Raw genomic sequence first — 13,726 nt, forward strand, 5'->3', positions numbered from 1 at the left:
TTCATGCTTTCAAAGGGTGCTTGGGTTCTAGCTCTCACCCACTCGTCCTTGTCCACCAGGGCCCCTTTAGTCCTATAAAGTTTGGCATTCCTCTTCTTTTGCCTCTGCTTCATCTGGAAGGCTGCGATCACCTCCCTGGCACGCTGTAGCAGATGTTTGTCATGCGGGAGCCCACGATTAACCCTGCTGTGACACTTGATGAACTGGTAAACTGCCTCTTGGTACGTTTTCACCTCTTTACTGTTGATCCGGACGTCTAGGCTCCAGCACCTCTTCCTGACGATCCGTTTGCATCTCTCCCACCAGGCCGCCAGATCATTTTCATACAAGTCGCAAAGGGTGAGCATGTTAGCCAAGGTGGAGGCTAACATTTCCTTGCAAGAGATATTATTCAGTTGTTTTGTCGTGAGCCTCCACAACGGTTTTCCTCTAGGATAAACTTGTCCCGTGCTGAAATTGCAGCTCAACATAAGATGGTCTGACCAAGGTGTCACGATCAATCTGCAGCAGTCTGTCTTGAGCTCTTTTGAGGCTCGTATTCTATCCAGCCTGCTGGCTCCCCTTATGTGGTAAAAGGTGTATCTGGCACCATCCATGGGAGAATACCTGTAAGTGAAGGCACGCCTACAAGTAACCGGAAAGAAATTCAAAACGTTGATGGCTTCTGTCACTTTATCAGATAATTTGTTCTCGATGAAGAAGCGCTCCAGCTCTCTCTCCTCCACTGTTAAAGGTTGTGCCGCAGATCGTGCCGTCGTTTGATCTTCATCGACATAGGTTACCCTGTCCGACACGACAACTCTGTTGTTAAAGTCTCCAGCTACGATGACGTGCCTGCGAGTATTGCAATAGGCTTTCAAGTGCTCCCACAAGTCTCTCCGTTTATTGGCTTTGATCGGAGCATACAGTCCACACAACCGGAAAAGGAGTTTGTTTTTGCCACCATTCTCTTTCAAAGCATGAATCGTAAAGTGCACTATGACCAGCCTCCCAGGGATCGCTTCTAGCACGAAGTCCACCATTAAACTTTTGGTAGCTCTTAATAATATCCCGACGCCGGCTTGATATTCTTCACCGTATGACCATATGGAAGGGCCTTGTGTCCATAACCTTTGTGCTGAGCTGCGATCTTTTTCAGTGCACAAATGGGTCTCCTGTAGAACGTATATATCCAGATCCAATCCTTTCAGGCTAGTCAGTATTTCTTCGCGGCGTGCGACATGCCTCATGCCATTCACGTTCCAAGTTAAAATTTATAAAGTGCCCATAGTAAATTTTGAAAAATTGAAAACTTGAAATATTGAAAAACAAAATTAAGGAAAAACAAATGGTCTATTTATGTATGTATTTTTCCTCAAGCTTTTTATCATGGATAGGCCATGCATAAACCACCTTGAATAAATTTAACAATTTGAGCAAAAGGCATAATCTGTATACATCATTTGCTATTTCTGTCATCATGGCACAGTTTCATCACTCTCTCTCTCTGGACTGTCCAGTACAATGTACAGTTCTTTTTCTGCCCCCTCTAATGTACCCCGAGGTGTAGACTCTTCAGATTGTGATTCTGAAGGGGGAGGGGGAGGGCGAAGTAATTCAAGATCTGGCACAGGGGTGATCTGAAATTCAGGTGTGGGAACAGAAGATGGTGAAAGGAGAGGGGGGTTTGTTCCCGCAACAGGAAGCAATGCGTGCGTCAAAGAGCCCTGAAGGCTTGTTAAGCATGACCTCTTAACTTGTGTTGGTTCGCTCAGGTCATCTAGTGATGCCACTTGTCTAGCTTCCCCATTTTCTCTCAGACATTCCTCGCTGTCATCTACTGACCCCTTCTGCTGCATTTCCACCTCTTGCTACCCTAATATAGGCTGAAGTTTCCATTGAAAAGAGGGTAATATTGAAAAAACATTCCTTCATTAGCATTTTCTGCACTACCCATCATTTCTGCCCATTCTAAACTCATTCCAACAATTAATATCATCCCAGGACACCTTGATTTTCCAACACTAAACCTACCCTGGTGCATACCCCAAATCCAAATATGGGGCTTCAGTTCCACTGAAGAGAGGGCAATTTTGAAAGAGACATATTTCAGTGGCTTTTTCTGCACTGCTTATGATTTCTGCCCATTCTAAACACATTCGAACCATCAAACTCATGCCTGGACACCTTGTTTTTCCAACCCTAACCCTACCCTGGTGTACCCCACCCCCCACCATAATATAGGCCTACGTTTCCATTGAAAAGGGGGTAATAGTGAAAAAACTTACTTCAGTAGCTTTTTCTGCACTACTCATCATTTCTTCCCATTCTAAACACATTCCAACAATCAAAATCATGCCAGGACACCTCGTTTTTCTATCCCGAACCCTACCCTGGTGCAAACACCTTACCCTAATATAGGTCTAAGTTTCCATTGAAAAGAGAGTAATATTGAAAAGCCTTCCTTCTATACCGTTTTCTGCACTCCTCATCATTTCTGCCCATTCTGAACACATTCCAACCATCAAAATCAAGCCAGGACACCTCATTTTTCTAACCCTAACCCTACCCTCGTGGACATCCCTAACCCTAATAGAGGGCTAATTTTCCATGTAAAAGTGTGTGATTCTGAAAATGCCTTCCTTCAGTAGCTTTTTCTGTGCTGCTCATCATTTCTTCCCATTCTGAACACATTCCAACCATCAAACCCGTGCCAGGACACCTCTTTTTTCCAACCGTAACACTACCCCTAACCCTAATATTGGTTTAAGTTCCACTGAACAGGTGGCAATTTTGAAAATGCCTTCTTTCGGTAGCTTTTTCTGCACGGCTAATCATTTCTGCACACTATAAACATATTCCATGCATTAAACTCATGCCAGGACACCTCGTTTTTCTACCCGTAACCCTACCCTGGTGCACACCCCTTCCCCTAACATAGGGCTATGGTTCCAATGAAACGGGATAATTTTGAGAAAGCCTTCTTTCAGTACCTTTCATGCACTGCTCATCATTTCTGCCCATTCTAAACACATTCCAAGCATAGAGATCATGCCAGAACACCTCATTTTTCCTACCCTAACCCTACCCTGGTGCACACCCCTAACCCTAACAGGGGGCTTAAGTTCCACATAAGAGTTGGCAATTTTGAGAAAGCCTTCTTTCTGTAGCTTTTTCTACACTGCCCATCATTTCTGCTCACTATAAACATATTCCACCCCTCAAAATCATGCCTGGACACCTCGTTTTTCTAACCCTAACCCTACCCTGGCGTTCACCCATAACCAGAATATATTGCTAACTTTCATTTGAAGGTAATGCGATTTTGAAAAGCCTTCGTTGAGTAGCTTTTTCTGCACAGCTCCTCATTTCTTCCCATTCTGAACATATTCCAACTATCAAAACCATGCCAGGGCACGTCGTTTTTGAACCCTAACCCTACCCTGGTTCACACCCCTAATCCTATTTTTTAAAATGTTGCGATTTTGAAAAACCCCTCATGGAGTAGCTTTTTCTGTACAGCTCCTCATTTGTGCCCATTCTAAACACATTTCAACCATTAAAATCTCATCCGGACACCTGGTTTCCCTAACTCTACCCTTGTTCACACCCCTAACCCTAATATAAGGCTACAGTTCCATTTACAGTAGGGATATTGTGAAAAAGCCTTCCTGGAGTAACTTTTTCTGCACATCTCATCATTTCTGCCCATTCTAAACACATTCCAAGCATTAAAATCATACCCGGAGACCTTATTTTCCCACCCTAACCCTACCCTGCTTCATACTCTTAACCCTAATATAGTGCTAAACTTCCATTGAAAAGAGGGTGATTTTTAAAAAGCCTTCCTGGAGTAGCTTTTTCTGCATAACTCATCATTTCTGCCCGTTCTAAACACATTCCAACCATTAAAATCTTATCCGGATACCTGTTTTTCCGAGCCCTAACCCTAACCTGGTGCACACCCTTAACCCTAAGGTATCCCTAAAGTTCCACTGAAGGAAGGGCAATTCTGAAAAAGCCTTCCTGGAGTAACTTTTTCTGCACAGCTCTGCATTTCTGCCCATTCAGAACACATTCCAACCATTAAAATCTTACCCGGAGTCCTCTTTTTCCCAACCCTAACCCTACCCTTGTGCTCACTATTTCCAACTGCTTGTTATTTGCTTTTAATATGAGCAAAGAGTTTATATTCAAATTTGTTCATATTTTTGAAATTTTAAAAGCCTTTTAAAACTTCCAGCCTTTTGTTTATGTACTTAAATTGCCAACTACACTGTTTCAGCCTGTCATGTGTGCCTCGGGTGATGTGTGGTTTCAAAAAGGGGGTCCATAAGGAAAATCCTGTTGAAAGATCTAGACTTGAGTGTCCCGATTTAGTAGGATAAGACTCCTGTAGTTTTAATAGCTACAGCAAAGCACAGTGGCAGAAGAAACTGCAGCAGCAGATCTCTCGCTTTGGGACACCTTTTAAAGGGCAGAGCTGCAGGCAAAGTTCTCCAGATTCAGCAATGAAGCCATGAAATGCTTATAATGCTCACCTAAAAAGAAGAGGTGGACTTTGTAAGTGTTGACATTCTTCCCTAACTTGGATTAACATCTGATCTGAAGGAGAATTCCTGGTTCCTCTCAATTCTTAAATTATCCTCTGTTTCAGTGTAACATACTGATCAAGCCAGAAGTAGTAGTCCAGTCATACTAGGAGCTGCTGCTGTTGTATTAGCCCTGGAAAAAACTGCATTCCTCCAGATTACCAAAGTTTTCTCCACTGGCGAGCATGTTAAGGCGTCTGCTCAGGAGAACAGATCTCACTCTTCTTGATTCTGATTCTGGAACACCCCTACCTTGGAAAAATAAGTGCCCCATCATCCTGCAGTCCAGATAAATTAAAAAGCAACCAGAGACATTTTTAAGAATCACGGAGGGAGGAGAGGAGGGGTTGGGTGATTTATGAACCTCGAATTGGCTCAGAAAATAAACAGAACTGTTTCTAACAACAGGGTTGGAGAGGAGGAAGATGGATAATGAAAACTGAGCTTATTTACAGCCCAGTTCATTTTCTAAGCTGCACACCGTGTTTGTTCTGCACTGACTCTAGCAGCTTGTCCATCCTAGGCTGCATACTTTGGGAACACTAGAGCCTGGCTGTTCTGTCAAAATACACAGACCAGCCTTTGCTTCTCACATGGTCTCAGTCCAAGCCTCAACTAGCAAGGTGTGAATGCCATGTCCTCAGACTGACTTGGTGAGGTGATCTGAGCAATGATTAACTATGATTATGGGAACAGGACTGATGGACTTCACACTGAAAGGGCCTTTTCTTCCCCAATCCATGCAGGCTGGTGCACTCCGGCCCCTCCAAGGGCTCCCTTCTGTATGATTCAGAGCTCTCCTTTGCTTTGCGGACTGGAACCAAGAAGGGTGTGGAGACCCACCTGTTCAGCGTGGAGACGCACCGGGACCTGGCCACGTGGACGAGGATGCTGGTGGATGGTTGCCACAATGCAGCCGAGTGTGTCCAGGAGGTGTCAACAGGTCAGGAAGCAGAGGGGGGATTTGAATTTGGGACTGGCTGCTGAGGCTTTCACTGGGGTTGGAGTGACTGCATGGCCCATGTACTCAGGAGAGTTTCTCCTTTGGCATTTTGGCATTGTAACTTGGGCATAGCAAAAGGGATTCTTTGGTCACCCACTGCACCTTATTTCAGCACCTACTCAACCCCCAACCCCACCCCACACGTTCATGCATGGTGGGTAAATTGCAATAAAATAAGGATCAATTGCCACCAGTACTAATCCCACCATAAATTATTATGTTACATCTGTGCTTCGCCCTTCTTCCTCGTGTGGCTTACAAGGGTCTAGCCACACCTGCTGGATTATTTATTACCTTTGAGTAACAGGTAATAGTAGTTTCCATTAATTATCTATGCCTAGATTAGAAAGTTTTCCTGGCTTTCCCAGCTCTGTAGATACCTCTCTCAAATGACCATAACCAGTGGCCCTGCAGTGAACTTTTGTGACTGAGTCGTGACCCGTCCTCTTGAAAGCAGCGCTTGGTGCCAAGCAATCTGCAAATGACCTTTTGCCCCTTGTTCCTCTCCCCCCCTCCTGCAGCATGCACATGGAACGGGCGGGACTGCACCTTGTCCATCCACATTGAGAAGGGCTTCACCATCTCCACCCTGGAGCCAGGCCACACCAAAGTCATCCTGCTGCAGCAGCCTTTTGAGAGGCTGCAGATGTCCTCGGACGACGGGGCCAAGATGCTTTACTTGGACTTTGGCAGCTCAGAAGGAGAGATTGTGGGTCCCCTTTCCTGTTTAACTTCTGTTTTATGCTCTTCCAGTAGGTTCCCAGGGGAGTGCTGAAGGATGGAATCTGTGTACTGAAGGCTTGGGGTAGTTCAGAGGTCATGAAGACGGAAAGCGATTGCAAGTGATAGGAAGCTCCACTTATTACTAACTGTCATTACTGGCAGAGGACAAAGTCATTCAGGGTGGAGGGGGAGGCATGCAACTTGGGGAATGAGTGTATGGAATGCAGGAAAGAAAGTAGCAGGACGTGAAGCCCCCAAACTTTAAATCAAGACCCCTGAATCTCTTTCTACCTAAGGACAAATTCCATTGCAGAGGAATTTTCAGGGAACTACATTGCAGTGCAGGGGCATAGCAAAAGAGGCATAGCCAAAATTCCCAAAACTGCCAGCATTCAGTTTGAATCGATACAGCATTCAGTATCAATTGAGTGATTTTCTGTACTGCCCAACACCCAATGGGCTTGAAGCTCTTACTGCCTGCACGAAACCTTAGGAGAGGCATCAGGCACTTTGACCTTTCTGAATAGGAAACAACCTGCAGAAAAGCTGGAAAACCAGCAAATGATTGGTGGCTGTGGAAAATGTGATGAGGCAGGGAAAGGGATATGCTGGGAACACCAGATGGCCAGACTGGAGCCCCAGGTGGGTAGAATTTGACCCCCAGGCACAAGGGTCTGCACTCCAGTTTGAAACTGGGGTGATACGATGAAGCAGCCCAGATCAGAGGAAAAGGGTGTGTTTAATCCTTCAACTTCACAGCAGAAGTGCAAACATTTTTCTCCCAGAGTGACACATTGATACTATCTCTGGGGCCAGCAGATGCATCCCTGTGCACATGCGCATGCACACCCACACACACCACTGACCCTGACACAGACTCCTCTTTCCTTGCTGCCAGCAGTGAGAGTAGAGTACAAGAGCAGGGAGATCAGCAGTGGGGGAGCAGGGCACCTGTGGAGAGCCATAAGTCGAGCATTTCTTCTTTACTGGATGAGGTCTTAGAGTTGCAGCTGTTAGCCTAGCCCTGGAGGACCCTTGAGCCAGTGCACCCAGCTGGAAGCAAGGGCACTTTGCCTGGGGACGTGGGTGACACTTGCTAACCTCCTGTGCTGAGCTACAGCCTTGTCACCTCTGTGGCTGCAACACTGACAGACAGCCACAAAAGGAGTGGAGGAAAGGTGCACTGCAAATAGGGGGATTTGCTCTCCACAATCCTTTACATGTGCAGCATGGAAAATGGTTCTGTGAAGGAGTTTGAACTCGGCCCCTTTCCCCAAGCCAGGTAACATCTGCTCTGAACACCAGCTCTGCGGTGGTCTACAGGGCATGCCATCTCACGTGAGCAAATGGAGCTCTGTTGCAAGTAACCTGTAGGGAATATTGCTGCCCTGGAGCCCAAGCGTATAATTTTGAATTTAGGTAGGCAAGGCACTCATCCATGGGAAACAGAGGCTTTTCAAAGGCCTGTGGAGGGTAAGAGTGACAGCCAGTGCTCCGTGCACTGTGAGTATACATGTGTTTTGGAAGTGTACAATTTGTACTTAACAGATAATTGTAAGGCTCAGGTTTGTACAGTTTTAAAGAAGTGAGAAGGAAAACTCTTTTCCAGATGAGTGTGCTAAAACTTGTGATAGTCTCAGACAAAGGCTCAGCAACCAAATGGAACTTTGGACAAGGGCTTTCAATGGATGGGTGAGGAATCAAGTCTTCAGGCTTGGACAACCGTGAACCACGTTCTTGGGTGTTCACCCCTGCTGTCCTTGCCCCATCCCCAAATCAGTCAAGCTTTTCCCTTCCTTCCTCTCTGCTCCACCACCATTTTAGTTTTTGCAGAACAAAGAGAAACTATGGTACATGACTAAGTTATTCAGAGTAATGTATGCAATAACCTGAATTTGCATCAGATATTTCAAGTACAAGAGTTAATGTTTGGGGTCTTTTTCTGTAAGAACAGAAACAGAATCCACGTGGGTGTCGTGTGATCTCCTTGTTCTCTAATTATGACCACCTGTCCTGAACTTTTACTCCCAGTGCTGTGTCCTTCTTAAATGTTTGCTGCGTCTACTAAATTTCCCAGTTTATCTCAGAGTTTCTTTCCCTAAACTAGAGAAGAAATTACATCATCCCCATTCTCTGCCACACTGTGTGCAGCCACTTCTTCCCAGTTAAAGAATCTGCCTCCCTCTTCCATTTTCTGTAGCCATTAAGTATTTATTACACAAATACCTGTAGCAAAGGACCAGTTTTGTGGGGAAGTGAGATGTTGTGCACAAACCGCTCATCATTTGTCAATGTCTCCCTTCATTACAGCAACTAGATCTTCATTCCTGCCCTAAAACCATTGTCTTCATCATCCACTCATTCCTCTCTGCCAAAGTGACCCGGCTGGGGTTGCTGGCATAGGGACATGGAGCAAAATCTGGAGAAAACCAAGACTTCATGTGATCTATGCACTATGCTTCATCGCAAAAGCAAGATTTTAAGATGCCACTGCAGACCGGAGCAAGGACTACTGGTGTTAAGAATCAACAGCCAAAGGAAACCATTAGACCTCCAGGACAAGTGATGGAAACGAATGGATGGGCAACCATCTAGGCTCTCCAGCCCGAGGAAGATACAGTCCATGCAATAATGTTTCCCTATAAACTTGCCCATCAGCACATGGCGTCCCTAAAGAACATCACAGCTTGGAAAACTGGATTGCTGAAGATGTACCAACCCAGTTCTGCCGTCACATTAGTGCCTTGAAGATATATATGTAATATATATATTAAAAAATCTGTTTGTATCAAGGTTTTATATTTATATAGCTCAATTTATGAACCTGAAAGCAATGCTGGCTTGGTGGCATTTTGCTCTGCATTTTTCACATCATTTTAGAAAGAGACTCCAATCCTGTGCACAATCTACCTGGGAGTAAGGCCCACTGAATAGAATGGGATACGCTTCTGAGTAAACGTGCACCGCATAGATCTGAAACATGATAAAAAATTAAGCCAGATCTCCCAATTTTCCATAGTTCCTAAGATCTGGAGAACTCAGCCATTTTTCTTACATTCAACAATAGGCTGAAAGTGAGTAGAATGGATTTGCTGAATTATTCAAATTTTTGGAAATAGTTACAGAAGCCATATTTAATTTGAAAAGATAAGGCTAATGATTTTTTTTCTTTTGCTTCTTTAATTTTCTTTTTCAATATATGTTATAACTGGCAGTGCTCTTGACCAGGGGAAACAATTAGTTTTATGAGTTAAAAGTCATGCATGAAATTACCTTTATTTTGTTTTCCTTTTGGTGAAAATAAATATAGATTACTAAATATGACTAAAGCAAAGCTTGTTATCCAATTTGTCTTGAAAACAACATTTGGAGTTGCTCACTAAGCCTGAAATTTACCAGTTTTTCCCACAACAACAGCTTTCTCATTGCAATTTAATTTTAATTGAAACAGTTTTCTGGCTGCCTACTATATACATGACTATTATCAAACTAATCAGAGTCCTGTTGTTCAGTAATGTTAACTTTGATAAAACTGCCCACTTAACTTTTATTTGGAACTGTTCTAATTTGCTCTAATTACGTTATTAGTCAAACACCATTTATAGGGGGAAGTGAATTGGTATACATTCTAAGCAGATTCTTCCTATCATTTGGAACACTAGCTGTGCTCAGGCAATGTCAGCACTTAGGGCTCTGCTCTCCCACTCGATGTAAGTGTAATCAGGTGAGCTAGAACACTCAGAATGGGGATCCTATAAGTGAAGCTCCTGCTCTGTGAAGCTGCATTATACCATGTCCAGTCAATGGTCTGCCTAGCTCAGTCTTTTCTTCTGAGTGGCAGGGACCCATCAGGGTCTTGGGGCCACACCAGCAGAGATTTTACAAACCTGTGATGAATATTCCCTTCTTTTGAATAAAAAGAAATGCCGCTGAAGAATTAGTAGGCATCTGATCAGGAGGGCAGTGAGGAGATTATTTTCCCAGCCACACCACTTCCCTGCTCTAAGTGGGGCAATGAGCTGCATATTCCTCATTGGCACATATCTACAAGTACACTAATTTTCTGTAACAGTAAATGGCAGCTGAGTGTGGGGTGGGGAGGGAGATGTTTAGATGAGAAGCACTATGCAGGAAAGGTTTAAAACACAAACAATGCAGCCGTTGTACCAATGGCTTCTTTTACAATTAAAAGGAGACTGGTAGATGGATCTCTGCCTAGTCTAATTTGGCCCTCAGACCATATCTTTCCCAGCTTTTCTACCAGACAGTTAAACTACATATTACTTTAAAGCCAAACATATCAGTTACAGCTTTGCTATTCAAAAGTGAGCACAGGAAACTGGATCCAGATTGGAGGGAAGGAGGCACAAAAACTTTGTCCCCTTCTGCTGATCTTCAGGGGGAAACACACACAAAAGGCCTACTAACCCCATGCTAGATTCCTGATCTAGATTATGTCCTGTGTGCTGAACTTTCTGGTAAAAGCAGTGGCATTGGCTGATGATGGGGATTGACTCTGGAGCCTTCTGTATGCAAGACATGTGCTCTGTACCGAGGCAATTTGCATGCACAGATTCCCAGCTCTGAAACTTTCTGCATCACATCAATATTCACCAGAACCCAAAATAACACTGCAACAAATGGATTATTGTGGCTAAATAAACATGGTTCAGAGAGATACTATCATAGTGCAGCTATGACAACAGCTTAACTGACAGGATAAAAGTGATGGCTTGTGGAGATTTGCACCATATGCCTGCGTGTATGTGTGTGTTTGTGTCTCTGTGTGTAACAATAGGTGGGCGAGCCAAAAAATATATATTTTGGAAAAGACATTTGGATCAGAGTATTCCCACTGCTAGGAAAGTCTAGATATCAGTGAAGTGTGCAGCATTAAGAGCAGACATACTGAGATCCTTCAAAATCACAGTCATTGCCTTAATCTCTCTCTTGGTTGGCATAAGTGATCCAGCTGTTTCCACATCTGATCCTGGATATCTGTCACAAGGAAACTTTAGAATCCTGCCAGAGAAAACACGGCAACTTCCAGTGCTGACTCCTTCCTGGAATGGCAGTGCTTTATTTGATACTCAGTGCAGTGGACCATGAGCTGGCTAGTGAGACCTCTTAATTCTGACCTGTACTTCTTGCTTCTCAAGTGTTTGGAGAAGTCATGGTCTCACCCACCCAACAGCAAGAAGCCCTCTCCAAATAATCCTAGAGGCGAGAAAAGGAGTTAGGCTTAGTGCCTACTTACCATTGAGGAAATGGCATTAAGGCAAAACTGGAGTAGTGGAAGTTGGTCAGTGCCCTGTTTAGAACTTTGTTAGCCATAATTAGCAGAAATAGAATAAATTAGACCAATGTTTCTGTTCTTTTATATAGGTTAAAGAATTCACCTTGGGTGTAAAAATTTGAGTTTCCTCCTCCTCCTCCTCCTACTACTACATACACTCAGGACAATTCTCTGTTCATCTCATTCAGAGCTCAACCTAACATGATTTGATGGTAATACATTCAACGCAAAATTACACCAGAATAAAACAAACTACCACCCAACAGACACACACACACACACAGAGATGAAATTGCATTGCTGTTTGTTTTTGATTTACAGAAACATCAGCACCTGGAAGTCATGCTACCTTCTCTGCATTTAAGCTGAATTCAGTGGAAGATCTCCAGTTCTTACACTGTACAAACTCCCTTCAAAATCTCAGTGTACTTTGAAATTAAGACATACAAGGTAGGGCAATGCACATGTATGTCCAAAAGCAAGTTGATGCGAAACTGAACAATTCCTGGACTCACTGAGCACTGCAAGATGTGGCTTGAATGTGGGAACTGCTTGATTTTTTTTTAGATACAGTAGAACTATCTGTAAATTTATGAAATAAATAAATGTTATTTCCTCGTCCATATACTGAATCCTTTCTGTCACCCTGGTTCAGCTCAGCTCTGATTAGAGTCTCCACAAAAGAGAACACAGTCAAACAAACCATTTGTTTGATCCTACCTTAGGGCTATAATCTTACTCAGAGCTAAGTACACTTAACCCTACTGATTTCAGCAGGTTTAATCATACTTAATACTTTGTGATCATCTATAAATAGAAAAGTAATGCCATCAAGTTGTGAGCAGCATTACATGAGCAGCCTTCGTTTATCTGTATGCATCCTCTCAATCAGTGTTTGGTGGTTTGGGGAGAGAGTCATGACTCATTACCAAGAAAAGAGTTCCCATGATCAAGGAAGAAATGTTCTTTTCATGTATGCAAACCGTTAGCTCAGATACCATCTCATCTGAAGTACCAGGTAATCTAAATATATAAGGAGCAGCACTCCTCAGCACTGGTAATAAATTGATTCTGCAGCAAAGGGTTCTTTTTTTTCCCTTGACTGATGCCACTGCTGGTTTGTAGTTGTCATGGTAATGCTGTTTCTGTGTTCTGAAAAACTATTAGATGGCATGCGAGCCTTCCAGAAAACAATATAATAGTAATAACTGCAACCACCACAGTGAAGAACATTTGTTGGCTTTTCTTCTGCAACAGTGTATTAGCTGTGTAAAAAATTGAACAGGCTGCATATAAAGCAGACTGTTCAGTGCTGGGTGGAATGCACAGGAGTGGCCACCTGCAGCGGCTCCCCATCCTGCCTCAGGCACCCAACCAGGTAAGCAGAGTTCAGAGCAAGGGTTCCTCTGCTCCGTCCAGCATTCTTTTCCCATGGAGGTCAGCCGGCTGCCAACAGGAAACCCACAAGCAGGACATGACACTCCACTCTGCACACAGTTGTTAACATTCCCTAATTGCCTGAAGAGTTCCCTAATGATCTTCCACTGCAGTATGCGGCCCTTTTAATTTACTTTTTAAGGAGATTCTTTAGTTGCTATTCATTTTACTGGGCAGGTTTTTACTGTTCCATAATTTTAACTTTCTGGGTTTTGCTGCTGTTTTTTCTAAGAAATGATGTGTTCTTGCATTTTGTCCTCTCCCTAAATATTAAATTTCTTTCTCATTGTTACTTCTTGTGAACTATCCCAACTAGGAATCGAGTGCTTTAACATTGCTGCTATTTGTAGCATAGACTATACATTCAAAGCAAGAGTTTGGGGTTAGCTGTGCTGAAGCTAAGGAGGTCTCGGTCGCATCACCATCTGGATGGGGGACTCGAGCCTGGAAACCCTGTGCACATTGCCTTGACCTGCCCATCATGAGATAAGTAGAATTCAAATGTAATAATAATGTAGAAGTAATAATAATAATAATGAATGAGCCCAATCTAGGCTGGCAGAACTGGGCTTTTCTGCCCCCGTGGCAGCTCCTGTTGCCCCCTGGAAATGCTACACAGAGGGCTGGAAGAGCCTGTTGAAGGAGTTTGTCGGTGGTGGGGGGCAAAAGCAAATCTACAAAAACCAGGCCCAGATA

The 13,726-nt window shown here is 43.7% G+C and overlaps 1 protein-coding gene across 1 annotated transcript in view; it reads left to right on the forward strand.

The window, feature by feature from the left end:
* SNTA1 (syntrophin alpha 1) overlaps positions 1-12,216 on the forward strand; it is a 76,371-nt gene extending 64,155 nt beyond the window's left edge. Inside the window, exons 6-8 of the mRNA XM_044447505.1 lie at positions 5,318-5,514; positions 6,096-6,283; positions 8,608-12,216. Of these exons, the coding sequence (XP_044303440.1) occupies positions 5,318-5,514; positions 6,096-6,283; positions 8,608-8,700 (478 nt within the window). The 3' untranslated portion in view covers positions 8,701-12,216. The remainder of the gene's footprint in view (positions 1-5,317; positions 5,515-6,095; positions 6,284-8,607) is intronic.
* The last annotated feature ends 1,510 nt before the right edge of the window (positions 12,217-13,726 follow it).

The sequence above is a fragment of the Varanus komodoensis genome, unplaced genomic scaffold, assembly GCF_004798865.1.
Source record: "Varanus komodoensis strain SLA01 unplaced genomic scaffold, ASM479886v1 scaffold52, whole genome shotgun sequence".
Classification (NCBI taxonomy): domain Eukaryota; kingdom Metazoa; phylum Chordata; class Lepidosauria; order Squamata; family Varanidae; genus Varanus; species Varanus komodoensis.